This window comes from Apodemus sylvaticus, chromosome 17 (genome assembly GCF_947179515.1).
Source record: "Apodemus sylvaticus chromosome 17, mApoSyl1.1, whole genome shotgun sequence".
NCBI lineage: Eukaryota > Metazoa > Chordata > Mammalia > Rodentia > Muridae > Apodemus > Apodemus sylvaticus.
Window position 1 is genome coordinate 26,748,039 of NC_067488.1, and position 27,286 is coordinate 26,775,324.

The window sequence follows — 27,286 nt, forward strand, 5'->3', positions numbered from 1 at the left end:
CTTCTCCGGCGCTCACGCGCTCTGAATTCTGGCGCCACAAACTGCGCGCCCAGCGGCCGCAGCGTACGCGCGCCGAATCCCTCCGCCGCCGGCCACGCCCCCCAGCCGTCGGCCCCGCCTCCTGACCCCATGCCCACCCCACCCCACGCCCGGACCGACGAACCCGAAACGCTCCTCCGCTCTGAAGAGCGCGGGAACCTGTACCGAAGCGTACTGGGACTCCAGCACACAGTGTCAGCACCACACCAGAATTTGCGACGTTGTTCTTCCATCTGTAGTTCCGGCTCTCCGCCCTCAGTGGAAGGAGACAGAGAGAGCGGTGCAGCGTCCTGTTTGGAATTTTGGCGCGTGGATGCGGAAGGCCCCTTTGGCTACCTGCCGGCGGCTCTTCGCGCCATCTGGGCTTCAAACGCCAGCATTAAAAAAAAAAAAAAAAAAAAAAAAAAAAGTCCTTAAACCAAGCACTTTGCTTTTGATAGGTTTGACTTTGAGACGGAAGAGGTTCTTATTGATGAGTTAACAAAAATAAATTAACTGCATGAAAGAAAGAAAATATAACGGTCCTTAAAGACAGCTAAAAGAACTAGAAACAGCTATTGGGATAGACTGAGTCATATAAACTTACCAGGGATAAAACTGTAAAATTCTAATCTTATAAAAGCTTGGGGCTTTTTTATAAAATAACTTGGGGCTGGAGAGATGGGTCAGCGGTTAAGAGCACTGACTGCTCTTCCAGAGGTCCTGAGTTCAAATCCCAGAAACCACATAGTGGCTCACAACCATCTGTAATGAGATCTGACGCCCTCTTCTGGTGTGTCTGAAGATAGCTACAGTGTATTTACCCATAAATAAATAAATAATTTTTTTTAAAAAAAAAAAACGCTACTAACTTGTAAAGTGTTAAGGATAATTATGACATGGAAGTTTAATGGTCAGTCACCTTATAAATGATCAAATTCTTTTCTGTGCTCAGAACGGTTTGCTGTCGTGCTAAGTACAAATGTAATTCATTTACAGGGTGAGCTTTAGCCTTCTGTATATGTTGTCAAGGTTAAACGTAAAGAAAGTAATTAAAAAGGAGATTTTTTTTAAATTAGGGGCACGCTTATTGGTTCTCAAACCCCTCCAAGAGATCTGCTGACTGGCATTTAAGGTGTTTAATAAAAAAGCTTTCCCCTGCTAGACAATACCAGCTTCCCGTAGCCTCAGCTGAGGCTGTCTCCAAAGATGAGTAGCAAGTCCGTCTATCTGGACCTCTTTCAAGCGTGCTACCTGGCAAAGAACTGCCCCTTTCCTCACCAGCTGCCAGAGCCCTGTCCAAACTGCAGACACTGGCTGACTGCTCTACTTTGCAAAGGTAGTTCAGTTCCCCCAAATACCTCCTCCACAGAAAAATCTCTCAGACCTTCTGGGTCTGACAGAAGGTTGATGGGACCTGTGTGGCAGCTGGTGGTGGAAGACTGGCAACCTCTACCCCAAACAAAGCCATCAGGATCACCAGGGAGTAGCCCAGAGGGGCTGTCTAGGTAACAGATAAATCTCTGTCATTCTTAATTGATACAGACGCCATTTGGCATTAAAAAAAAAAAAAAAAAAAAAAGCCTTGTAAACCAAGAGACATATAAATGTCCCAATTTGATAGAAACAAATACCAGCTCTGGCCCTGGCCCATTTGTATTAGAAGTAATCTCTCTCTCTTTTTCTTTTTCTTTTATTTATTTATTTATTTGTTTGTTTGTTTATTTTTTTAATTATATATAACCCAGAAGAGGGCATTAGATCTTATTGCAGATGGTTGTGAGCCACCATGTGGTTGCTGGGATTTGAACTCATGACCTCTGGAAGAGCAGTCAGTGTCCTTAACCGCTGAGCCATCTATCTCTCCAGCTGCCCCCCTTCTTTTTTTGGGGGGGGGGTTCCAGACAGGGTTTCTCTGTATAGCCCTGGCTGTCATGGAACCCACTCTGTAGACCAGGCTGGCCTCGAACTCAGAAATCTGCCTGCCTCTGCCTCCCAAGTGCTAGAATTAAAGGTGTTTGCCACCACTGCCTGGTGGGGTACTCTCTTAATAAACAGTTTCTGTAGCTGGCAGTGGTGGTTCATGCCTTTAATCCCAGCACTCAGGAGGCAGAGGCAGGTGGATCATGTGAGTAGTAGGCCAGCCTGGTCTACAAAGTGAGATCCAGGACAGCCAGGACTACACAGAAAAATCCTGTCTCTAAAACAAAACAAAAATGTATGTGTGTGTTTGTGTATATATATAACAATTTCTGTTTCTACCACTAACCCATGAGTCCCTCTCTGGCTCAGCTCTTTGTTCTGAGGCAGAAGAAAGCGAAAATCCCAGTGGGCATTTGTTGGGCTCTGATATCCACCTATGATACTCCTGCTTTCCACCCCTTGAGTGCTGAATTACACATCTGTGCCATCACAGCATTTATGTGGTGCTGGGGATTGAATCAAGAGTTTCTTGCATGACAGGCAAGCATTCTCCCAACTGAGCTACATCTCTAGCCATCTGTACCCCAATAACAAAGGAACTATGCCAGGCCTATGTAACCCAATAAAAAAAAGATCTCAGTCGGGTTTAATGCTTAGATTTCAATTCTCAGAGATATGAGAATTAGCATGTAATTGCAAAGTGATACAGTTGTGTCTTATATAGGGTGTTGAGTCATGTGATACCAACATAGTAACTTCTGCTTTAAGAGACTTGACAAAATATTAACATAGTTTCTAACAGTTGTGTCAGGAAGATAAATTCCTCTCTGTTCTCCTGCCCGCATTAAAACTACTGCTTGGGGGAAGCTAAACACTGCCAGGAAATTTGGTTTTTGCCAACATTGATAGGCTCTGACATCCCCCCACCAGAACATTTACTAAAAAGATCTGTCAGTGTGTATCTTTTGCAATTCAGCAGTCTCTCAATGGCTCTCATGGGATTGTCAGGAAAGACACAGCCGACTCTTGAGGTCTCTGTGGGAGGATTATCCTTCAGATAACTGTGACTTCCATGATTAGTTGCCAGTGGCTACTGACTACATCATATAGACAAACTCAACCCTTGTAGCAAAGCTACTTTTAATCTGAGTTTTAGAGATGTGGACACAGGCATGGGAGTATGGTGGTTCAGGGGCACATGTGTATTAACTGCTAGAATTTGCCATTTATGTTCAAAGTCTAAGTGTGGTGATGTGCCCAGTAATTCTAACACTCAGGAGAGAGAAGGAGGATATGTCGAGGCCGTACTTGACTATACAGTAAGTTCCAGACCAATGTGGGCTATATGAAACCCTGTCTCCCCACCACCTTTGCACACACGCCTCAAAATAATCAGGAGACAATGACAGGTTAGGCAGCTGCTGAATACAAAGTAACTACAAAATAGAGACATACTCTGTATGCAGCTAAAGCTGGTGTGCTGATTTGAAAATGCTTGGCTCCTGAATGACACTATTAGGGGTGGCCTTGTTAGAGTAGGTGTGGCATTGTAGGGGTGGGCTGGACACCAGGGATTGCAGGAATGTGAATTTGGGGACTTTGGATTTGGAAAGCAGTGGGGTGCTCTGAGTGGGGCTTAATGGGGCTTAATCCTAGTAGGAATATTGAAGACATTGGTGCTGAGTATGATTTGAACTGTAGGGACCTGGCCCAAGAGGTTTCAGAGAAGAATGGTGATATGTGGCCTAGAGACCATTTTTTGTGATAGTTTGGTGAAGAATAAGGCTGTTTTTGCTCTTGTCTGAAGAATCTGCCTGAGGCTAAGGCTAAAGTGAAGAGAATCAGTAATTAAATTGACAAAGGAAATCTCAGAAAAGCCCAGCATAGACTTTATCCTCTGGTTTACTCATGAAGAGTGTCTTGAAAATACAAAATGTACAAAATACAAAATGCTCAAGTAATAAAGGGCAGCAGGAAGTAAAATGGAGCAGAATCCTGGGAATTAAGGGAGTGGTAGCCTCGAGGTAAGACCCCCACCCAGCTTAGCTGATTGTTTGTGTGTTTGCAGTGGAACAAGGAAGTTAGGTGTTATTACCTGGCTACTGTTCTCATTTGTACTTCTAACAATTCAGAAGTGGCGGGCACACTTGTGTATTTTCTTTTAGAGAATTATTTATTTCTGTGAGTACACTGTACTTCAGACACACCAGAAGAGGGCATCAGAACCCATTACAGATGGTTGTGAGCCACCATGTGGTTGCTGGGAATTGAACTCAGGACCTCTGGATGAGCAGTCAGTGCCCTTAACGCCTAAGCCATCTCTCCAGCCCTATCCTTGTGATTTTAAGGCCGGAAGACCCGGGCTTTTGATCCAGATCTTGAGTAATAGTGACTATGAAAAGATCTGGCCCAGGCTTGGTGGTACACATCGTTAATCCCAGGAGACAAAGGCAAGCAAATCTCTTGAGTTCAAGGCCAGCCCGGGACAGAGCAAGTTCTAGGTGAAGAAAAGCTGCAGTCCAGGCATGGTCAGGCATGCCTTGAATCCCGTCATTTGGGAGACAGAGCCATGCAGATCTCTGAGTTAAAGGTCAATCCGTAGAGCAAATTCCAGGACAGCCAAGCTTAGGCAGTGAAGGAGTTGGAAAACAGAAAGCTAGTAATAATAAGAGGGGACCATGTGCTAGCTTCAGCAAGCAGCAGAACTTGACAGCTTTAGCCACATGGCTCTCTGTATTTAGAGTCAAGCACGGAACAGAACAAGACTCCTGGGACTATTGATGCTGGTTAGCTGGAGCTAAGAAATTAGCCATGATTAAGAAGGCACCAGCATCACCAAGGCGAAATCTTCTGGGAATCAAAAAGAAGCTGTGTTCCAGAGAGACCCAAGGCCATGCTGCAGCTGGACTTAGTAATGTGTAAGAGTCACCTAGGTGGTACTGGTTTTGAAGGCACGAAAGGGTCCTGGAGAGCAGCTGAGGCTTGGCACTGTGAGAGGCCAGGGAAGGCCATTGGTGGAGGTGCAGCCTCAGTTGCAGTTGATGGCCCAGGACTGAGGGGGTCATGCAAAGAAGTTGAGGCTTGGAACCCTGAAGGGAGCCCATGGGGAGGTTGTTGGTGAAGCTTAGCTTCAGTGGAAGACTCCAGAGAATTGGAGATGTCAGTACTGTGGGATGACCACCAAGAGCAGCAGCAGCAGTGGAGTGGAGTCAACCAGAGCCTAGAGTGCTACAGAGGGCCGGAGAAGCGGTGATGTGACCCAAGCCCTTTGATAGAGCCCGAAGATCATGTGTGGATTCCAGACATTGGAACAAGAGGTTGTAAAGTTAAAGGTCCCTCAGAGACTCCAAGATGTTAGAGATGCCAGAGCCACAGGATACCTGCCAAAGAAAGCTTCTAACAGGGAGTGGAACCAGCCCAGAAGAAAGAAGCTTGTCGCAGGCAACAAAGATGAGAGGAGTTGGAGGTCCGAAGAGCGCTTCGACATCAGACATGGAGATGCAGAGTTTGCCCGCTGGCTTTCGGTCTTTCTTGATCCATATTTCCTCACTATGACATTTTGGAATGGTAATGTGTTTCCTTTGATGCTTCAGCCATGCGTTCTCTTCTGCTTTTTGATTTTTACTTTATAGGGATTACAGCTAAGTGATTGAATGCATCTCAGAAAAGATTTGAACTTTGGACTTTTGAAAAAAATATTCATTTATTTATTGTATATAAACATCCTGTTGCTGACACACCAGAAAAAGGCATCGGATCCAATTACAGATGGTTGTTAGCCACCATGTGGTTGCTGGGAATTGAATTCAGGACCTCTGCAAGAACAGCCAGTGCTCTTAACCACTGAGTCATCTCTCCAGCCCTGAACTTTGGACTTTTGACATCCTTGAGACTGCTATATACTATGGGGACTTTTGAAGTTGGACTAAATATATTTTTTATTATGCTATGGGCAGTTATGGCCCCCATAGACTCACCTGTCTGGACAAGCCTATGGGGGTCAGGAAGTGGAATGTGGTGGTTTGAATATGAATAGGGAGTGGCACTGTTAGGAGGTCTGGCCTTGTTGCAGTAAGTGTATCATTGTGAGGGTGGGCTTTGGGACTCTCCTCCTAGCCACATGGGAGGCAGGCTGTCTTTTGTTTGCCTTTGGAACAAAATGTAGAACTCTCAGCTACTCCAGCGTCGTCCTGCCTGATGCTGCCGCGCTTCCTGCCTTGCTGATAATGGACTGAACCTCTGACATTGTAAACCAGCCCCAGCCCCTTAGAAGAGTTGCCTTAGTCATGGTTTCTCTTTAGCGCAATGGTAGCCCTAAGACAGCTGGGGTGGAAAACCTACATAAATACTAACTTGAAACTGGTTCCTATTCATCGAGGAAGGGCTAATAGAAGGCAGGTCAATTCTGCTGGAGTTGCCAAGTGTGGGGTGATGCGCAGTTTCAGGGCAGACAGGCAACCCCTGGACCATGGAGTGTGGAAGTAGGTGGGTGGGGATGGGTGTTGTGTGGGGCAGATGAGGAGGAATCTGAGAAGCAGCAGGGCTGATTTTCACAGCATCTGGGGCAAGAGTACTATGGAGGGAGGAAAGATGATGGAAGGCCATTCATTGTGTGACTCTGCTGACCACCCACAACCGTAAGCAGGCTTCCCCAAATTGTGGTGTCTCTCCAGAGCTGACTGCACTGGAGGCTAGGACGATCACACAACTAGCTCTGGTCCCCTTAGAAACTGCAGGGATCGGGGCTGGAGAGATGGCTCAGTGGTTAAGAGCACTGACTGTTCTTCTGACAGTCCTGAGTTCAAATCCCAGCAACCACATGGTGGTTCACAACCATCCATAATGAAATCCAACGTCCTCTTCTGGTATCTGAAGACAGCTATAGTGTACTTACATATAAAAAAAAAAAAAGAAACTGCAGGGATCCTCTTCCCCTTGCAATATCTTTCCATCCTACTGAGAAAGCTTAACTTCGCACTCATTTATACAAACTAAGAGAGGTTCCATGACTGTTCCCCTATCTCCCCCAAGCCTCTGTTGAAGGGAGCATGCAAGCTGAAGCAATAAATTAGTAACAGACACAAACATGTTTAGTTTGTAGGATTTGTGGCCTTTGGAGAGCAGCTAGAGTTCACCAGTATACCACCAGCACAGCACTTTATGGGGTCTGGGCCTTGAAAGGTTGAGAGTCTGTGGGTGGCCTATAAACCAATCTTAAGAAGTCCAGCTTTTGCAGGGAGGTTCTCTGAGTACTTCTAGCACACAGGAAACTGGGATGTCTACAGAGACAGTTCTCTATGTCCTTCATCCACTATAAATCAACACTGTTTTAGCAATTTGGTGTCTTCCCTTCTGCAAATAAATATGGTTAACACAAAATGCTATCCAGACTCTTTAAATAATTTTTTTTTAAGAAAAATTCTTTTGTAGTCCAGGCGCACCTTGATCTTGAAGCAATCCTCCTGCTTCAGTCTCCTGAATTATAGGTGTCTGTCACCACACCTGGTTAAAGCTTTTTTAAAAAAACACACACACACACACAGATCCAAATTAAGAGAAGTTAAGTTACAATATGGTGAGATTTGGGCGTACTCCCTCCGTTAGCCTTGCCCTCTTTCTTGGTTCCTGCTCGAGTTCTAAAGGTTCAGCTTTCGTGCCCAAGAATCTCTTATTTTAGAGTTTCTTCTGGTTTCACACAGCTGGCAACCTTAGCTGGAGTTTAGGGGTATCCGGAAGCTCATAGTAACACTGCAACAACACAAGCAATCCCTCGATAAAGAAAGAGGGCGAGAGGGCGAGAAGCTTAGTTGAAGAACCGGTTCGGTCACGGGCTGGGGGTAGGGCCAGAGGGACGCCTCTAAGTGGATACCGCTCCATCACAGGCTCCACCCACCATGCCAAAAAAAAAAAAAAAATCCGGCAAGAACTACACAGTTCTCCATAATCTTAGACTCGCATTCCCAGCACCCACTTCACCAGCCCCGCCCCACCCCCACCCCCACCCAGGTCCCGCCCACCTAGAAACACGCACTTATCGTCATCCCGGGCCCCGCCCTCACGCTGCACTGGATCCCGCCCACCCGGCGCTGGGCCCTTCCACCCGGAAACTGCCCTGGCCGGCTAGTCTGTTGTCCTTTCCTCCAGAGAGACTGGCGACAATTGCGGCAAGCAGATTGTTTAGTTGACCTGTGAGCCACAGCTTCGGGCCATGGAGGGGGACGGCCCCGCCGCCACGGCCCCGCAGTACCAGCCGGCTTGCCCTACGCGGGACGCGTGTGTCTACAGCAGCTGCTATTGGTGAGAGATCGCGGGCGTGGTCCCCGGGACTCTGCGCGTTTTTGCGCGCCGCCACCAATGCGTCCCTATCCTGGTGCTCCCCCGAGCGCTGCAGGCCTACACTGCCTGGGTTTGGCGCCGGGTTGAGGAGGGTGTGGGACTCATTTCTGGTCTCCTTAGCTGAGCCTGGGCAGTGGGGTGGAGTTGAGGCGTCTTAGTGCATAGGGAGGGAAGTGAGGCTTGGAGACCCTATGCTAACTGTTGAAGGCTGTATTGGTTCAGATTGAAGAATAGGTCTTTATAATTTTAAAGACAATGGAGACACGGAGTTTGTGGTAGCTATCCTGATTACCTTACTGGCGTGATGATGATGGTTGCATTCCCACCGTCCTCGCCATGTGCTAGGCATTGTTTTGGGTGCATGGTGTAAATTTGCTCAGTTGAACCTTACAGTAATCCCAAGAGGTAGGTACTGTTGTGATCGCAGCTTTGAAGAACTCTGAGGTACTAAAGGGTGCTGGGCACTACACAAGGCCTCAGGATTGTGAGGTTAGTGTCCTAGGCTACATCTGCAAATACTGTTCACCTTGGCTTTTTTGCCCCTAGGCCTCACCTTCCTTTTGTGTAGGGACTGCTATCCCAACCCTGGAGAAACCTCAGGGTCTTTTGAATATACTCCCCGCTTTACCTGGCCACTCAACCAAGGACTCTTTTTTATCTTTTTTTTTTTTTTAAGATTTATTTATTATTATATCTAAGTACACTGTAGCTGTACTTAGGGATTTGAACTCAGGACCTTCGGAAGAGCAGTCAGTGCTCTTAACCGCTGAGCCACCTCTCCAGCCCTCAACCAAGGACTCTTAAGAACTTAACATTTATTCAGATATGACCACTTTAGCCCAAGTCCAAGTGCTTGCTCTGCTTCTCAGCCTTCCAATGCTGCGACCTTTTAATACAGATCCTCCTGTTGTGGTGATCTACAGCCGTTAAAAACTTTGTTGCTGGAAGTGGGAAGGGGTGGATGGGGGAACAGGTGGAGGGAAGAGGGCTTATGGGACTTTTGGGGAGGGGTGATCCAGGAAAGGGGAAATCATTTGAAATGTAAATAAAGAATATATTGAATAATAATAATAAAAAAAAACTTCGTTTCTATTTCACGGCTAATATTGCTACTGTTCTGAATCATATCTGATTTTCAACCCCTTGTGTTGGTACTGTGTCTGGACTCCACCCCCACAGTTACCTGGCAACAGCCAGGTATGCTCCTCCCCACAATTACCTGGCAATCTCCAGGTAGGCCTGGCCAGTCTAAAAGGAGTTGTTTGCCCCTTCCTCTCTCTCTTGCTCTGTTGTTCTTTTATTCTCTTGCCCCTTTCCTCTCCCTCTCTCCTCATTCCCTTCCTCCCTCCCCCCTCCACGTGGTCATGGCCGGCGTCTATTTCTCTACTCTCTCCTTCTCCCTGCCTTTCTCTGCCTCTACTATGTTCTTAACTCCCCTCTCCATGCCCTAAATAAACTCTGTTCTTTGCTATACCGTTGTGTGGCTGGTCCCTTAGGGGGAAGGGATGCCTCAGCATGGACGCCTCAGCATGGACCAGCGAGCAGTAGATTTATTTCCTGCCAGTGCCAGGGTCCAGCCTTAGCTAGGTCCGGGTTTCTGAAAGAAGGGGTGTTTCGAGCAGTGAAAACAAACTGCTCGAAGTCAAATTGTGGGTCCAAGCTGGCAGCCTGTGTTCTGCTGATAATGCTGTCTAGACTGCTCTGTGTGTGTGTGTGTGTGTGTGTTCTCCTTGAGACAGCTTTTTTTTGCTATTCCGGAAACTTTCTGGTTGAAACAACTAGCTTTCTGCTCAAGACAGCTCTCACTGCTAGTAAACATTCTAAAAGCTCTCTGGATAGATAGCTCATGAGTTTTTCTGACCGAAGTCAGAAATCTTGTTAGAAAAATTCAAAAAGTAAATCTTGGGTTTTCTGATCAAAATCAGAAAGTCAGGGGAAAAAAATTCTAAAAGATCAGTTTTCTGGGAGATAAACTTGTTGGCATGTCTGTGGATTGCATTAATGGAGATAGAAGATCCACCCAAAAAGTGAGCACCATCCTGTGGACTGATGGCCCTACCTGAATAAAAATGAGAAACAGAACGGAGCGGCAGTATTTCTCTCTGCTTCCCTGACTGCTGATACAAGGTGTCTGTCTGCTTCATGCCTTTCCCACTGAGCTAGAATAGACCCTTCCTTAGGATTTGCCAGCGGGTAGTGGTGTGGCACATGCCTCGTACCAGCCTGGTATACAGAGCTAGTTCCAGCACAGCCAAGGCTGCACAGAGAAACCAAAAAGAAAGACAAACAGAAAGATGTTGCCATAGCAGTGGAGAAAGTAAGGCCCTTCCATCCCCTCTGGTTTCACATTGCTTAAAACTTCATACAGTTCTAAGTTTGAATGTGTTGAAGAATCATCAGAGAGCTTGTAAAACTTTTACCTGAGGGTTCTACCTCAGAGAGTTTGGACTTACAGATAGTACAACAGAGGAGTGTAAGGCTGCTATGTTGATTTTTTTTTTGGTTTTTTTTTTTTTTTTTTTTTTTGGTTTTTTGGATTTGTTTTTTTCGAGACAGGGTTTCTCTGTATAGCCCTGGCTGTCCTGGAACTCACTCTGTAGACCAGGCTGGCCTCGAACTCAGAAATCCACCTGCCTCTGCCTCCCAGAGTGCTGGGATTACAGGCATGCGCCACCACCGCCCGGCTGGCCTAAGTTCTTACAGCCTCATTTTGAACCTCCCTTTCCTTCCCTATTGCGGGGTTCTCAGCCTTGGCTCTGTTGGCATTTTGAGTATCAATTCTTCTTCGTTCTGTGAATTTTAGTGTGTGTTTTATAGCATTTCTGTCCTGTATGAGATAGATGCTATTACCAGGCCCCACCCCCACCCCGCCTTGACAGCTAAACTTATCTCTTGATGTGATCCTGCCATGACTGGCTTGGCACTAAGCACACCTGACTGCAGGTTCTTTTATCTTGAAGTAAATGCTGCTCCTGCATTCTTTTTTTTTTTTTTTAAGATTTATTTATTTATTATATGTAAGTACACTGTAGCTGTCTTCAGACACACCAGAAGAGGGCATCAGATCTCATTCTCATTACACATGGTTGTGAGCCACCATGTGGTTGCTGGGATTTGAACTCAGGACCTTTGGAAGAGCAGTCAGTGCTCTTAACCGCTGAGCCATCACTCCAGCCCTGCTCCTGCATTCTATATTCTGTTAGATGTTACTTCTCTTCCCAGATCTTTCTTAACAGTGATAGTGGGGCCCTGTGGTTTTGCAGGTTTTCCTCCCCCTTCCTATCCCAGTGCTTAGTGTAGAACCCTAAGGGTCTCGAGTTTGCTTAGCCTTGTCCTAGCACTTACATTCCTATTCACTGCTGTGGGCTAGGTGCTTCCCAGTGTCTGCTGCTTCAGATTCAGCTCATGGGGAAGGCCTGCTGCAGTCTCAACTCTTCATTGTTGCTTTGTTAGCCCATTTGTTAGGGATAAGATCAACTGATACCCTGGAGAGACTCTCAACCCCATTCCCTGTTTTATTTTTCCATTGAACAGTTGAATAGGTGCCAGGAACCCAGGACAAATGCAGAGTCCTTTGTATTCCTGCTGAAGTTCCCAGCATTTCCACATGTCAGGACCTCATCCCCAAAGCTCTTTATCATCACACTGTTCATGGAAAGGTGAGGCTAGAGAGAGCTGGCTCAGCTGTTTACAACACTGGCTGCTCCTCCAGAAGCCCAGGGTTCTAGACCCAGCAGCTCCGTGGTGGCTCGAAGCTCTCTGTAACTTCAGTTGCAGGAGATCTGATGCCTCTTCTTGCCGGGGCACAGACATACGTGGAGGCAAAACACCCCTACACAGAAAATAAATCTTTACTAAAAAAACCAAAAAACAAAACGTGATCTTGCCAGCTGGTCTTGGTTGGGGGTTGTCCTGCCCCTAAGGCAGGAAGATGGTGGCCCCAAAGAAGATTGAAAAAAATCTCTGGAGCCGATCAACTCTAGGCTCCAGCTTGTTATGAAAAGGGGAAAGTATGTGCGGGGTACAAACAGACTCTGAAGATGATCAGACAAGGCAAAGCAAAGTTGGTTATCCTCGCCAAGAACTGCCCAGCTTTGAGGAAATCCGAAATAGAGTACTATGCCAGGTTGGCTAAAACTGGTGTCCATCACTACAGTGGCAATAATATTGAACAGCGTGTGGAAAATACTACATAGTAAGCACACTGGCTATCATTGACCCAGGTGATTCTGATATTATTAGAAGCATGCCAAACGGACTGCTGAGAAGTAAACAAAAAAGTTTTCCTTTAATAAATCTTTGCCAGAACTCCTTTTTTTTTGGATTTGGTTTTTTCGAGACAGGGTTTCTCTCTATAGCCCTGGCTGTTCTGGAACTCACTTTGTAGACCAGGCTGGCCTCGAACTCAGAAATCTGCCTGCCTCTGCCTCCCAGAGTGCTGGGATTACAGGTGTGAGCCACCACTGTCCGGCCTGAGCTCCTTTTGAAAAACAAACAAACAAACAAAAAAACTTATGAGCTGGGTGTGGTGGCTCATGTCTGTAATTCCAGCTCCGACTGGCAGAGGCCAGGACCATAACTTCAAGTCTAAGACAGGCCTTGGTTCCATGGCAAATTCTGGGCCAGACCCTGTCTTAAATATGAAACCACAAAAATGTCACAGGGTTTCTCAACTTAGTGTATTAGTTGTGTTATGGAATATAATTAATGACCAAGTTTGATGGCATACGCTTTTAATCTTAGCCTCCGGGGGAAGAGTGGGAAGATCTCTGAGTTTGAGGCTAGCTTAGTCTATATAGTGGGCTCCACGCCAGCCAGAGATACACAGTGAGGCCCTGTGGCCCCCCAAAAAAAAGTTACTAAGCAAAAGGAACTTTTAGTTTCATTTTTTATTTTATTTTGTTAAAGAATTTATGGATAATAAATATTTATGTATATGGAGTACACTGACGCTCTCTTCAGACACACCAGAAGAGGGCAGCAGATCCTATTACAGATGGTCATGAGCCACCATGTGGCTGCTGGGAATTGAACTCAGGACCTCTGGAAGAGCCACCTCTCCAGCTCTATCTTTTTTTTTTTTTGTTGTTTTGTTTTTTTTGAGACAGGGTTTCTCTGTATATAGCCCTGGCTGTCATGAAACTCTTATCTGTATACCAGACTGGCTTCAAACTCAGAGATCTGTTTGCCTCTTCCTCCTGAGTGCTGAGATTATAATAGGCATGCACCACCATCTGGCACGTTTTATTTTTTTACCCTTTGTAACATTCACAAAAATTTGAGAAATAAGAGGCAGCGTCAAGCCAATTATGAATTCTGCCTGCTAATGCTGTTTGTAGACACCTGAACTGTGCATTAACTTCAAACCACCTTCAGGATGCAAACGTGTATGGGTGTGTGTGTGTGTGTGCGTGTGCGTGTGCATGTGTGTGTGTGTGTGTGTGTGTGTGTGTGTGTACACGGGGACAAGGCAAAAGGAGAAACTGCTGACCTGTACCTTTGCTGTTTGCCCCTCTCTCTCAGTTAATGGCTCCCTCGTCTGTGCTTTCTTTATGCGGCTTTAATGGACCCTCTGGTGCTTTGCCTGTAGGCCTGGTTCCTTCTGTAGTCATTAATTCATTATCTAAGCACTTAGCTGTGATTGTGTCTCATATGTCCTTGAAGATTGTGTGTAGTTAAGTTGAGAATTCCTGTAGACTAGACCAACACATGTCTTCTCAGAACTTGGATAAACATTTTACGGGGTGTGCTCAGAGCAGGGGGCCTGAAGAATGGCTTCTCTGTTTACAACATACCCGAGAAGAATCTGGGACCACTGTAATGAGGGGTACAAGTAGTTTCCTCTCTGTGAGTGGATCCCCTACATGTCTCTCCTGTTCATCCACATGGCTTCCAGACAAAACCAGTGGGACAGGACTTAGTACTGGGGGAAGTGCTCCAGTGTTTAGCGGTGGTGGGGGTGGGATGGCGTGGTAGGGGTGGGATGGGGTTGGGGGGACCAAAGCATAGTAGGTTCATGTGTGAGTAGTCTATGGGTGCTCTGAGGAATGAAGACTAACCGTTGGTTCTCTCTTTACCACCGGGATCCCCAGGAGTGCATGCTGGCCTTTACCCTCTGAGCTATTTTGCCCTCCCTGGATCTTTCTTAAAAGGGTTGGTGGGGGATGGGGAGCTAAAGGTACTAGTCACCAAACTGGAGGACCAGAGTTCAGTCCCTGGGATCCACAGTCTCTGAAAAGTTGTTTCTGAATTCCACACATGCACTGTAGAATGCATAAATAACACACACACACACACACACACACATAAACACACACACACACAATGTAATAGAAAAAGCATATTTCTGTAATACTTCTAGTTTAATATAATTTCATAATTTTTTTTTTTTTTGAGATAGGGTTTCTCTGTGTAGCCCTGATTGTCCTGAAACTCTGTAGACCAGGGTGGCCTCGAACTCAGAAATCTGCCTGCCTCTGCCTCCCAAGTGCTGGGATCAAAGGCTTATGCCACCACTGCCTGGCATAATTTCATAAATTTCCCGCATGCTGTTTCTGTGTTTCTGAGGTACTGAGGTGTGGATGACTAGAAATTGGCTCTGATACCCTGACTGATAGGCCGTGAGTAGAGCAACCTGGGACTCATTTTGAGCAGAGGTGTATGTGATCCATTACATAGAGACAGGAGCCCTGGGGCTGAGCCATGAAGTCAGAGGGGAGTGCCTGTCCTTGCCTGTGTTGGGAAGAAAGTTCAGTGTGATGATACTCAGCATTGCTTGGGCTGGCTTTGACTATGTCAGCTAGCTAATGGCCTGTCACATAGGGAGAGCTTTGTCTGGGACAGAGTATAGGAAGATGAATTTCAGTTTCTAAAAGAACTTGTTTTGTTTCCAAGAAATGATTTCTTTAGCCCTGGCTGTCCTGGAATTCATTCTGTAGATCAGGCTGACCTCAAACACAGAGGTTGAACCTGTCTCTCTGCCTCTGCGTCTGGAATGCTAGGATTAAAGATATGCACCAGCCACACTGCCCAGCTTCTAAAAGGACTTTTTTGTTGTTGTTGTTGTTTTCGAGACAGGGTTTCTCTGTGTAGCCCTGGCTGTCCTGGAACTCACTCTGTAGACCAGGCTGTCCTCGAACTCAGAAATCCGCCTGCCTCTGCCTCCCAGAGTGCTGGGATTACAGGCGTGTGCCACCACCGCCTGGCTTCTTTACTTATTTTTAAAATTGAAATGTCTTCAGTTTATTTTAATTTCTTCTATATATATATGAGTGTGTATATGAGTTTGTGCTTGTGAGTGTGTCAGATCCCCCTGGAACTGGAGTTTCAGGTAGTTGTGAGCTGCAATGTGGTGCTAAGAGTCAAACTAGAGCCCTCGAGAAGAGCAGTAGGTATTCTTAATCACGGAGCCAACTCTCCAGCCCTACTTATTTTTTGAAACAGGTTCTTACTATGTAGCCCAGCCTGGCTTTGAATTCGAAGAGATCTGCCTCCCAAGTACTGGGATTTGTGGTGGGTTACAACGTGGTGTTAAGAATGGGAATTTTACAGAGGAGAAAAGCAGGTGCTTAGAGAAGCCAGGAAGCGCAAACCTGCTTTTCTTGTTAGTGCTGGAGTTGGGGTTCCAGCGGAATCTCAGCTTCTGGCCACAGTCAGCCTTCTGCCGTAGGCAAGGGCTCTCTGGACGTGTGCACACAATACAGGTTGGCTAGCAGCTGCTGACTGTGCTAAAGCCACCTGTTAGCCAGCTGTCAGATGAGGTGGCTAAGGTCTTCTCTAGTTATATCCTCATCTATCTTTTGTTTAAATCCAAAAGACAGCTGTTCACTTGTAATTATATTGATTAAGCAATTGTTTTATTTCAGTGAGGAAAACATTTGGAAGCTCTGTGAATACATCAAAACACACAACCAGTACCCGCTGGAGGAATGCTACGCCGTCTTCATATCGAATGAGAAGAAGATGGTAAGTTGGTAAGTGATTACAGAATGAGGTGAGGTTCAGGGGACCTCAGGAGCCGAGTGTAGTGCAGGCGCTGTGTTCTAACGTACTTTGGAGCAGCAGACGTTCACACATTTATTTTCATTTAGATTCAGTTTAGAAGAATATATTCCCTTACTCCTTGGCAACGCACTATGTGATGGTACATTTATGCAGAGTGCGTTTCTTTCCTTCCTTCCCTTTTTGAGACAATGTCTCATTGTGTAGACCTTGGCTGACCTGGAACTCACTGTGTAGACCAGACTGGCCGTAAACTGTAGTGCCCTTCTGAGTACTGGGATTATAAGCACACTCCTTGTATGGCTTAGAGCTTCTTAAAAATTGTATTATTAGAGTCGTGTAACGCAGATTTGAAGTAAAGGTGTGTCTCTGAAGTTTAAATAGAGCTGTAGGAAACTTGTGTGAACCATTAGAAGCAGCCCTTTGTGTTGTCTAATTTGGGGTTAATAGAAGCTCTATGAAACTGGCAAGGTTTATTTTATTGACTTCACTTCTGGTTTTTAGAGACAGGGTTCGTGTTACCTAAGCACTGTAGCCTTATACTCATTAGATAGCCAAAGCTGGATTGCAGACATTTACTGCCATGACCTGCTAACTTTCTCTACATAAAACTGAAGAAGAAAGCTGGGCTGTGGCTGATGCATTGGGGAGGCAGAAGCAGGCAGATCTATGAGTTCAAGGCTAACCTGGTCTACAGAGTGAGTTCCAGGACAGCCTGGGCTACATAGAAAAACCCTGTCTTGAAAAACAAGCCAGAAAACATAAAGAAGGAAAGATGCAAAGAGACCTCATGAATAACTGAATGGGAAGGCAGGACTGGACCCTGCCTAGCCTTCTGTCTCCTACTCCAGGCCTTTCTGCTGTCTGAGGACACTGCAGTGCTCTCACCATGAAGGATACTTACACTTTGGATTTGACCTTTGACCCTTCACATTGGTGCTAATTGCTCAGATACATAAACATTTTGATTTTTTTAAAAACTGACTTATTTCTATTTCATGTGCATTGGTGTTTGGACTGCATGTATGTCTGTGTTTATGGTGTTACTGGAACTGGAGTTACAGACAGCTGTGTGCTGCCATGTGGATCCTGGGAATTGAACCTGGGTCCTCTAGAAGAACATCTTAACTACCAAGCCATCTCTCCAGCCCCAACATTTTTGATTTTTAGATTTAGTTTAGTTAATTTAATTATTTTTTTTTTCTGAAATAGGGTTTCACTATGTGGCCTTGGCTAGCCTGGAACTCACTATGTAGACCAGGCTTGCTTCAAATTCACAGAGAACCACCTGCCTCTGCTTTTGAGTGTTGGGATTAAAGGTGTGTGCAAGCATGCTTGACTGATTTTTTTTTTTTTTGGATGGGGTGTGTAGAGGGGTAACATGTATGCGTGTTTGCCTACATATACGTCTGTATACCTTATATATATCTGTGCACTGTGCCTATAGAAGCCAGAAAGAGGGGTTGGATTCCTTGGTGTTGGGGTTACTGATGTTCGTTAGGCTGCCACGTGGATGCTGGGAACAGATCCTGGGTCCTGTGCAGGAGCAACAAGTGCTCCATATTCATCACCCCACCTAGGTCTGGTTTGTTGTTAGGGGATCTACGAGGATGTGAACGGAACTCATGGATGTCCTGTGTTTTGTAGGTACCTATCTGGAAACAGCAGGCAAGACCCGAGAATGGACCTGTGACCTGGGTAAGATGGCCACCCGAGCATCTCTGATGCCTTCTTCTGGGTGGCCTCTGAGGGACCAGTATGCTGTAGTAAAGACTATGGCAGAATCAAAGGGACACTAGAGAAAGGCTGTGACAAGCATTAAGAAAAGGATCTTCCGAGAAAGGATGTTATTCTGTCTGTGGTAGAAGCACTATGGACATACGTTTGTCTAAATTTTTGTTTTGGGATCTATAATGGTTAGTGTATGAAATGTCCCCTACAGGCTGCAGTGTTTGAATTCCTGGTCCCTAGCTGGGGATGCTGTTCTGTGAGGTTGTGGAATCCATGAGACCCAAGGCCTGGGTAGTAGAGGTGTGTTACAGGGACTGGGCCCTGAAGGTTCTGCCTAAGTGTGGTTTCTCTCTCCCTCCCAGCCTGTTGTCATGTGAGGAGCAATTGCCTCCTACGCCTGTGGCCGTGGCCAGTCACTCTCGTCTTCATGCCTTTCCCACAGGGTTGGTTAACTGTAGCCTATGAGACCAGGAGCCAAAATAAACATTTGCTTACTGAGGTTGTTTGTGTCAGTTTTGTGGTTCTGGAGCTGAGGCATGTTGATGCGTATATGGAATTACACAGGGAATCGGAGGCAGGGTCTTTCTCTGTAGTTTTGCTTGGCCAGAACCTTCCAGTTCTCCTGTCCCACCTCCCAAGTGCTGGATTTAGAGACGTGTTTCGGCCACCATGTCTGGCTTTTAGTCGGTTTTATAAATGTCCAATGTAGGGCTGGAGAGATGGCTCAGTGGTTAAGATCACTGACTACTACTCTTCTGAAGGTGCTGAGTTCAAATCCATGCAACCACACGGTGGCTCACAACCATCCATAATGAGATCTGACGCCCTCTTCCTGTGCGTCTGAAGACAGCTACTAGAAAAGGCTTTACGATTTAGTTCTCTCTCTCCCTCTCTCCCTCTCTCCCTCTCACACACACATACACCCAGCTTAGTATTTTTCTGAATATTTATTTTATTGTCTGTTGCATATTTATTTTATTATTTGCATACTTATTTAATATTTTATTAAAATATTTAATTATTTGTCTGTTGCATGTGTGTGTGCGTGCGTGTGTGCGTGCATTTGTAGCAAGTGCACACAGAGGTGAGAACACAACTCTGTAGTGTAGCTTCTCGCCTGCTTTGTGGAGGCAACAAAGAGTTTCTTTTGTTTCTGTTGCTGTACTGTGGGCTCTAGGCTCCCTGGCCTGTGGCCTGTGAGCTTACAGACCGGTCTGCACCTTCCACCTCGCTGCAGGAGTGCTGGGATTGCGGATGGATGTTCAACACCACATCCACAGGCTTTTTACATGGGTTCCAGGAGATGAAGTTGAATTGTCAGGCTTTTGTGGCTGGTTCCTTTTCCTGCTGAGTCATCCTTGGCTAAGTCATTCTTCACTAAGTCCTAGGTCAAGGGGACAGGAAGTTGAAACACAGGGTCGCTGTGGTGGAGGAGAGCAAAGGTCTTCAGGCCAGGAGGAAGTGGGCAGCAGCTCTTAACCCTGGATAGAGCCCCTTTCTCCTTTCCTCTATTGGAGCTGGAGCTGCAGGGAGCATTGGATGGTGTTTCCTGCCATCTCAGAGAAAGCGTTAGCGTGCTGAGGAAGCCGACCTAGGTGGTGCTGTTAGCGTGCTTATAAGCTCAGCATTTATTTCCGGTGCATTTTTTTTCTGGGTTTGAAGCACCAGCCTGCGTTCATGTCCCCTGAGAGTCGCTTGTCCTCCTGTTCAGCTGGTACTGGCAGTGTCTTGTATCTGGCAGTGAGGGTAAGAGGTAGCATCCATTCTGTCACTAGGCCGGGCTGTGAGAGCTGTCTTTGTCTTTCTCCCTGGAGATGAGATCTTTCCCAGGCAGGTGAGAGCTTGGCTGCTTTGTGTTGTGTCCTTTTTTCTTTTTTTGTTTTTTGTTTTTTGTTTTTTTTTTTTTTTATTAGAAGAATAATAAAAATTGGAAAGTTGCATCCTTCTTCGCCCTAACCTTGGGAAGCCCCTACTGTTAGCAGTTTGGAGGGCCACCCACTCACTCCCTGTCACTGTAAGTAGTACAGGAGATGAATCACAGTAGAGGAAAGGTTTATTTTGTGCTCATATCTGGTTTCAGTCCATGACTGTGTGTGGCTCTGTGTTTGCGCTTCTAGTGAGGCAGGAAGGCGGGTGGGGCAGAGCTGTTTGTCTTATGGCCAAGGAGAGAAAGAAGATGAAAGGACTAGGCTCCCATTATCTCCTTCAGGGACACGCCCCCCAGAGGCCAGGAGACTTCTCTCGAGGCTTCACTGTGTTTTTATTTTTAAGGTCTCAGTATGTAGTTCTGGCTGGCCTGGAACGCTGCCTGTACACCAGGCTGGCCTGGACTCCCAGGGACCCACCTGCCTCTCCCTCTCGAGTGTTGGGATTAAAGTGTGTGTCGCCACATCCACCCTGGCTTCGCCTCTTGAAGCCTCCACTGCCTGTCTAATGTCACCTTGATAAGTAAACCTTCAACACAAGGTTTTTTCCCCCCAGGGGGTTGGGGGAGGGGGGTAGCGAAGGTCTGAAGTGTAGCTGTCTTTGTAGCTACCTCCTTTTTCATTCATATGTGTGAATAAGTGTATGCTTCTGAATGCATCTGCCCATCTTTAGGTGATCAAACTTTAGAATACAAAATGCATCTGTGCCCTACAATCAGTTTCCCTGTTCAGCTATAGAACATGGGGTGCCATGGAACAGTGTGTCACACACCGCGATTGTTTAGCCATTCCCGGTCCCTGGGCGTTTTTCAGTGCTGTGGCTTTGTGTTTTCTTACCGTCTAGCTTTGGTATCCCGAGGAAGGTGATGCTTGTCTGCCGATGCCCGTGCGCTGACCCTGTGATGTTGGAATCGACCGTCCTCCACTAACTGGGTTAACCTCAGTGATTATTATTCCTAGGATTATCATGTCGTTCTGCTTCATGTGTCAAGGGAAGGACAGAGCTTCATTTATGATCTTGACACTATTTTGCCATTTCCCTGCCCTTTCGACATTTACATAGAAGATGCCCTTAAGTCTGAGGATGACATTCATCCACAGTTTAGGAGGTGAGGAAATTCAGTACTGAGTTACTGATTTTCTGAAGTAAGACTTGGTGTTTACGCAGAAGTCCTCTCTGCCTCCCTCCTCTCCCTCCCTCTCCTTTTCTCAGCCTTTTCCTTCTCCCCTCCCTTCTCTTTGCTTCCCCTCCCTTCTCCCCTGTGTCTCCGTCTTCCTATTTCTGCATTATTAGTATGCCTGTTCTATAAGAACTTAAGAGCATCTTAGAGCTTCAAAGGCTCCTCATCGTACAGAGGGTTGGTGGCATTATAAATGCTAGTGTGGTAAGGATCAGCCAAGCTTGCAGACCCAAGCTCCCATCTCTGGGATCCACATGGTGGAAAGAGAGAATTGATACCTAGAGATTACCTTTGACCACACACACACACACACACACACACACACACACACACACACACTAAGAAAAAAGCTTCTCACCATTTCCTTTCAGATGTGTTCAGGATTTTTCTCTTGTTCCTGGAGTGTGAGCATGACTAATGTTATCAAAATCAAGAGTGTTGCAAGGCGACAACAGAAGTCCTCTCCTTTGCCCCTTACGTGCAATATCACCAGTACTGTGTGCCCCTTATGTGTATATGAAGACAACTGGGTGGATTTACTCTCGGTACTATCACAGCTTGGGTTTCCATCATTTCCTTCAGCTTGTTTAATAGGTAATAGCCATGGACGTGTGTGTGTGCATTAGTATTGTGCAAAACCTCAGGAGTAGCCTTGTGGACATCATAGAGCAGAGTCCGTTGTAGCAATGAGTTGGATTGCCAGCCTCCATGCCTCCCTGATAGAAGCCTGTGCTGATTTACCTGCAGGAAGTTTCGAGTGGTTCGTGCTGACTCCTACTTGAAGAACTTCGCCTCAGACCGGTCTCACATGAAAGACTCCAGTGGGAACTGGAGAGAGCCGCCTCCAGAGTACCCCTGCATTGAAACTGCAGGTGAGCCAGGGCTTTGCCTGGTGGGCCTTGCTCAGATCTGTGTCTCCCTTAGTCAGGTTTTTGTTCGTTGGTTTGAGACAGGGTTTCTCCTTGTCGCCCTGTCTTAGAGCTTGCTCTGTAGATCCGAGTGCTGGGACTAAAGGCATGCGCTGCTCCGCCTGTCTACACCTAGTCGCCTTCCAGAGACGCCCTCTCCCCAAGTGGTGAGGACGGGTGAGGGCACCAGCCCTCGCCCCCTGTGTTGAGGCACAGCATCTGGATTAGAAGGCAAAAGCCCTCCTGGGGAGAGTAAGTGCTGAGGGCCAGAAGCCATGACTGTAGCCGGCTGCTTGGCTATTGTAAACATCTGCTGGGTCCTGACACTGGAATTAGCGCATCGCCATGGTGGGGTTTTGTTCCCTGGCAGCAGAAGTCCCCAGTGTATCCGCCCGGTGTGTGATGTCATAAGCCGGTGTTCAGAGAGTTTTATCATGAAGCCACTCTCCCTTCTGCGCTTCCGGGCAGCAGTCCAGTTGAGGGTGCCTCTGCAGGCTGTTTGCCCTATGGTTGGAGACCTTTCACACTGTTCCTGTCTTGGGCGTGGTCATCCTGTCCTGTGGCTAATGCAGTCTATGGGAAAGTGGCCTCCAGGCTGGGCGGGATTCTGCAGAAGCAGGCCAAGGGCCTCAGTAGCTCTTTGGGGAAGAAAGCATCAGACAGCTAGCATATCTGACGAGGATTCTGACAAGAGTTTTGAGTCTCAGCGAGAGGTTTCGTAATGGAAGAAACCACAGCAAAAGCTGCTTCCTTATGCCCAGCCTTGCCTTCATGTGACAACTGTGAAAGCTGCGTTAGGAGAAGGCGACTGTCCCTTAAGAATAATTGTTCTCAGCCAGGTGTTGGTGGCGCATGCCTGTAATCCCAGCACTTGGGAGGCAGAGGGAGGTGGATTTCTGAGTTCGAGGCCAGCCTGGTCTACTTAGTAAGTTCCAGGTCAGCCAGGACTATACAGAGAAACCCTGTCTCGAAAAACAAAAAACAAAACAACCAAACAAAAAGAATATTGTTCTCTGGGGTGAGGGGCGATTTTGGAGGAGTTTTAGGAAGAGAAAGAATATGGCTAAAATTCATCATATGAACCGCTCAATAAATAAAAACATTAAAAAGTAGTTTTTAGCCAGGTGGTGTTGGCGCATGCCTTTAATCCCAGCACTTGGGAGGCAGAGGCAGGCGGATTTCTGAGTTTGAGGCCAGCCTAGTCTACAGAGTGAGTTCCAGGACAGCCAGGGCTACACAGAGAAACCCTGTCTCAAAAGACAAAAAAGACAAAAAAAAAAAAAAAAAAAAAAAAAAAAAAAAAAGAAAGAAAAAAAAAGTAGTTTTTAAATTTTATTTAAAACATTTTTTTGGTCGGCTAGGCTGTGGTGGCGCATACCATTAAGCTCAGCACTTGGGAGACAGAGGCAGGAAGACCTCTGTGAGTTCGAGGTCAGCCTGCTTTACAAATCAACACTCAGCCAGGGCGACACTCAAAGAAACTGTCTTGGAAAAGAAACAAAAACCAAGATTTTGTTGTTGTTGTTGTTGTTTATCTTAAAGGTATTTTTACTTTTTTGAAATTAAAATATAATTACGAGCCCGAAAGATGGCTCAGCGGTTGAGAGCACTGACTGCTCTTCCGAAGGTCCTGAGTTCTGAAGGTCCCCAGCACCCACATGGTGCTGTAATCATGGATCACAACCATCTGTAAGGAGATCTGATGCCCTCTTCTGGTGTGTCTGAAGACAGCTACAGTGTGCTTACCTATAACAAATAAATAAATCTTTTAAAAAATATATAATTACACTGTTTTCCCCTTTCCCTTTTATTTTTTAAATTTTTATTTTTTTAAATTTAAATCTGAATGTTTTGCTTGCATGCGTGTCTGTGCACTACGTGGGGCTGAGGAGGTCAAATGAGGGGGGCATCGACTGTCTTGAAACTGGAGTTGTGAGCTACCAGGTGCTAGGACCCACACCCAGGTCCTCCGCAAGAGCAAGAGCTTCTAACTTCTGAGCCATCTCTCCAGCTCCTCTCTTTTATTTACTTATTTTAGACTTATAAATGAGGGCACTCTCTCTTTTTACTTATTTTAGACAGGATCTCACTATGTATTCCTGGCTGGCCTGAAGCTCACTGTGTAGACCAGGCTAGCCTTAAGTTCATAGAGATCTACCTGCCTCTTCCTCCTGCAGTCTGGGATTAGAAGTGTATGCCACAGTGCCTCTAGCTCTTAGAGAAAAAGAAAAAGAAAAAAAAGCAACAGATTTGTTTTTGTTTTGTGCATGAGTGCTTGCTTGCATGCGTGTATCCTCAGACCCAGAAGAAGGTGTGGGATCCCCTGGAGTTTCAGATGGTCGTGCGTGCTGGGAACTGAACCTGGGTCCTGCAGTGGCAGTCAGTGCTCTTAGCCACTGAGCCATTGCTCCCGCTCCCTGGAGAGTATTTTTTAATATGCATATGCTCTTTCCTTGCCATTTATATTGGAGACATAGGGAATAAGTGACAACTCACTGTTTGAGACTGTGTCCTTGCTGTCCCTTTGAATTTCCTGTAACTTGTCCACTAAGCTTGGAAATGACAGTTTGATTATGCACGCACCCTTTCTACAACCTTTTATTTTTAAATAATTTCAGGCTTCTAGAAAACTTGCTAAGTAGGACAGAGTTCTTATATAACCCTCCCTCAGGTTCCCTTAGTCTTAAGTTTTCTTTTTTTTTAAAGATGTATTTATTTTCAGTTTTTTAATGCATATGAGGGTTTCACGTGTATGCATGCCAATTACCTTATGTGTTTAGAAGAAAGCATCAGATCTTTTTTTTTTTTTAAGATTTATTTCTTATATGTGAGTGCACCGTAGCTGTCTTCAGACACTCCAGAAGAGGGCGTCAGATCTCATTACGGATGGTTGTGAGCCACCGTGTGGTTGCTGCGATTTGAACTCAGGAGCTGCAGAAGAGCAGCCAGTGCTCTTAACTGCTGAGCCGTCTCTCCAGCCTGAAAGCATCAGATCTTGATCTGGAGTTAGTGCTGGTTGTGAGCCACCATGTATTTGGCTGCTGGGCTTCAAACCCAGGGCCTCTGGAAGAGCAGCCAGGGTATAGAAGTATTAATGATAGCCGGGCGGTGGTGGCACACAACTTTAATCCCAGCACTTGGGAGGCAGAGGCAGGCAGATTTCTGAGTTCGAGGCCAGCCTGGTCTACCGAGTGAGTTCCAGGACAGCCAGGGCTACACAGAGAAACTCTGTCTTGAAAAACCAAAAAACAAAACAAAAATCAAAAAGATGCCGGGCAGTGGTGGCGCATGCCTGTAATCCCAGCAGTCTGGGAGGCAGAGGCAGGTGGATTTCTGAGTTCGAGGCCAGCCTGGTCTACAGAGTGAGTTCCAGGACAGCCAGGGCTACACAGAGAAACCCTGTCTCAAAAAAAAAAAAAAAAAAGCAAAAAGATAATACTGTTCAGTTTTCCATGGCTTCTCACGCATGTCTTCTGGTGCCGAATCTAACTCAGGGGTATGGCATTTAGTTGTCGTACCTTTTTTTGTTTCCCCCAGTCGGTGACAGTTCCCTTTCCCCCTGTTTTGTACAACCTCAATATTTGTAAAAACTACTGGACTTTGCACGCCAGAGCATCCTTCCATAGGCTGATGTGGCCCTATCTATGTCTTGAAGAGATGGCTGTGTGTTTGAGGCAAGAGCGTTGCAAGAGTGATCTTGAACTCCTGTGTATTTGAATGGACCCCTCCCTCACCCCTCAGGTCTCTGGGTTCTTCCGTTGCTGCTAACCTGAAATTTGTTTCATCAGACTCTTCTTTTGTGTTCTTTCCTAGACTCTAAAATGAACCTGAACGACTTCATCAGCATGGACCCAGCAGTAGGATGGGGAACTGTCTACACGCTGCCCGAGTTTGTGCATCGGTTCAGCGGCAAAACCTACTGAGCCCGGTGCCAGGTGTGCGACTAGAGAGACTCTAGGGTCTGAGTGAGCCATCCTACCACTTCAGAGCAGTGTGGTACAGGTGGCCCAGAGGCGTATAGTTCTCATTAAATTTCACAGGAAACATTAATGAACACAGATAAAAATGAACGAATAAGCCCTCTTCCTGCCCCCTTTTTTTAGCCTGGGGATCTACCCCAGAGTTGTATCCCCGACCCTAATCAGTCAGCCCCCAGCCTCAGGCATAGATATGCCAATTCAGTATATGGCTGATAAAATGTCTCTATGGCTTGCTTATTTCAATGTGTGATGACGTAGGCCAGCAATTGCTTTTGTAAAACTAGAAGTGTGGACTTGGAGTCGACTCCTTTTGTCTGCTCTCTCTACTTCCTGTCTGGCTGGATTCTAAACTCCTGGAGCGCAGGTGTGTGGCCTGTGGCTCCGAGACTCTGTTACCCATTCAAGGTACGGCTAAAATGTTTCTAGAGACAGCTCTGCTGCTTGGAAAGGGACAGTATTGTGAGCTGAATCAGCTGTAAGTATTAGTCTTTTTGGACTACGATGTTTAGAAAAGTTGCAGATACCTTGTCTGAGTGTTACTTGGCCCATTTATATATGTAGCTGTAAATAAAATTGACTTAAAATTAATTTTGCTTTTGAAGAATCTGTGCCCTTTTTTTTCTGAGGTAGAATTGGGCAGTGATGATGACTGAATCCATGGCCAGGTTGAGTTTGTGGCAAGTACCAAGTCACTGAGATAAACTCGTGTCAATTGTGTGTGTGTGTGTGTGTGTGTGTGTGTGTATGGATGGATACCCATGCCCAGCTTGATTTCTGTTGGTTCTAAGGGAAGCATGGGTGCTTAGAAGATTGATCTTGCCTCCCTCCCTCCCTCCTTCCCTCCCTCCCTCCCTTCCTCCTTCCCTCCCTCCCTCCCTCCCTCCTTCCCTCCTTCCCTCCTTCCCTCCCTCCCTCCCTCCTTCCCTCCCTCCCTCCCTCCTTCCCTCCCTCCCTCCCTCCTTCCCTCCTTCCCTCCTTCCCTCCTTCCCTTCTTCCCTCCCTCCCTCCCTCCCTCCCTCCCTCCCTCCCTCCCTCCATGCCTGCCTGTCTGTCTTGCTTCCTCTCTCTCTTATTTGTGATTCTTCTTCAAAGTTGACATTGCGCCCCCCCTGTATTTCTGGTTGTTTCTCTCTGAGGTCTGGTTGCTTTGTTTTGTTTTGCTTTTGAGTCAAAGTCCTACTCTGGAGTTCATGCTGGCACAGAACTCACCACGTGGCCCAGCCTACCTCCCGAGGTCCAGAATGCCAAGCCCCCATTCCACTGGGTCTCTGGCTAATGATAGT

At 46.4% G+C, this 27,286-nt stretch overlaps 2 protein-coding genes and 1 non-coding gene across 8 annotated transcripts in view; 2 read left to right on the forward strand and 1 right to left on the reverse strand.

The window, feature by feature from the left end:
• Positions 1 to 58, reverse strand: part of Atad2 (ATPase family AAA domain containing 2) — a 43,444-nt gene extending 43,386 nt beyond the window's left edge. For both annotated transcript variants that reach the window (XM_052160420.1, XM_052160419.1), the window contains exon 1: positions 1 to 58. This exon is cut by the window's left edge and continues 234 nt beyond it. The gene's annotated coding sequence lies outside the window, so the exon portion shown is untranslated.
• Positions 59 to 7,996: 7,938 nt separating this feature from the next.
• Positions 7,997 to 26,591, forward strand: Ntaq1 (N-terminal glutamine amidase 1). 5 transcript variants are annotated; one of them, XM_052161203.1, is made up of 6 exons: positions 7,997 to 8,238; positions 16,143 to 16,242; positions 17,926 to 17,976; positions 20,895 to 21,043; positions 21,863 to 21,987; positions 25,837 to 26,591. In XM_052161203.1, the coding sequence occupies exons 1-6, from the start codon at positions 8,150 to 8,152 to the stop codon at positions 25,944 to 25,946; spliced, it is 624 nt and encodes a 207-aa protein (XP_052017163.1). In that variant the 5' UTR covers positions 7,997 to 8,149; the 3' UTR covers positions 25,947 to 26,591. The 5 variants fall into 5 exon arrangements, with proteins under 5 accessions (XP_052017163.1, XP_052017165.1, XP_052017164.1 ...); XM_052161205.1 differs by lacking the exons at positions 20,895 to 21,043; positions 25,837 to 26,591 and having other exon boundaries at positions 16,143 to 16,250; positions 21,863 to 21,961; XM_052161204.1 differs by lacking the exons at positions 21,863 to 21,987; positions 25,837 to 26,591 and having other exon boundaries at positions 16,143 to 16,250; positions 20,895 to 20,992.
• Positions 14,019 to 14,145, forward strand: LOC127668272 (small nucleolar RNA SNORA11). The gene has a single exon (XR_007974047.1). It is a non-coding gene; the product is annotated as a small nucleolar RNA SNORA11 (small nucleolar RNA).
• Positions 26,592 to 27,286: the final 695 nt, after the last annotated feature.

Coding starts and splice junctions, on each gene's coding strand:
- Ntaq1 (XM_052161203.1), top strand. CDS start 8,150: ATGGAGGGGGACGGCCCCGCCGCCACGGCCCCGCAGTACCAGCCGGCT. Junction 17,977..20,894: donor AGAATGGACCTGTGACCTGG/GTAAGATGGCCA, acceptor TATTATTCCTAG/GATTATCATGTCGTTCTGCT. Junction 21,044..21,862: donor ATTCATCCACAGTTTAGGAG/GTGAGGAAATTC, acceptor ATTTACCTGCAG/GAAGTTTCGAGTGGTTCGTG.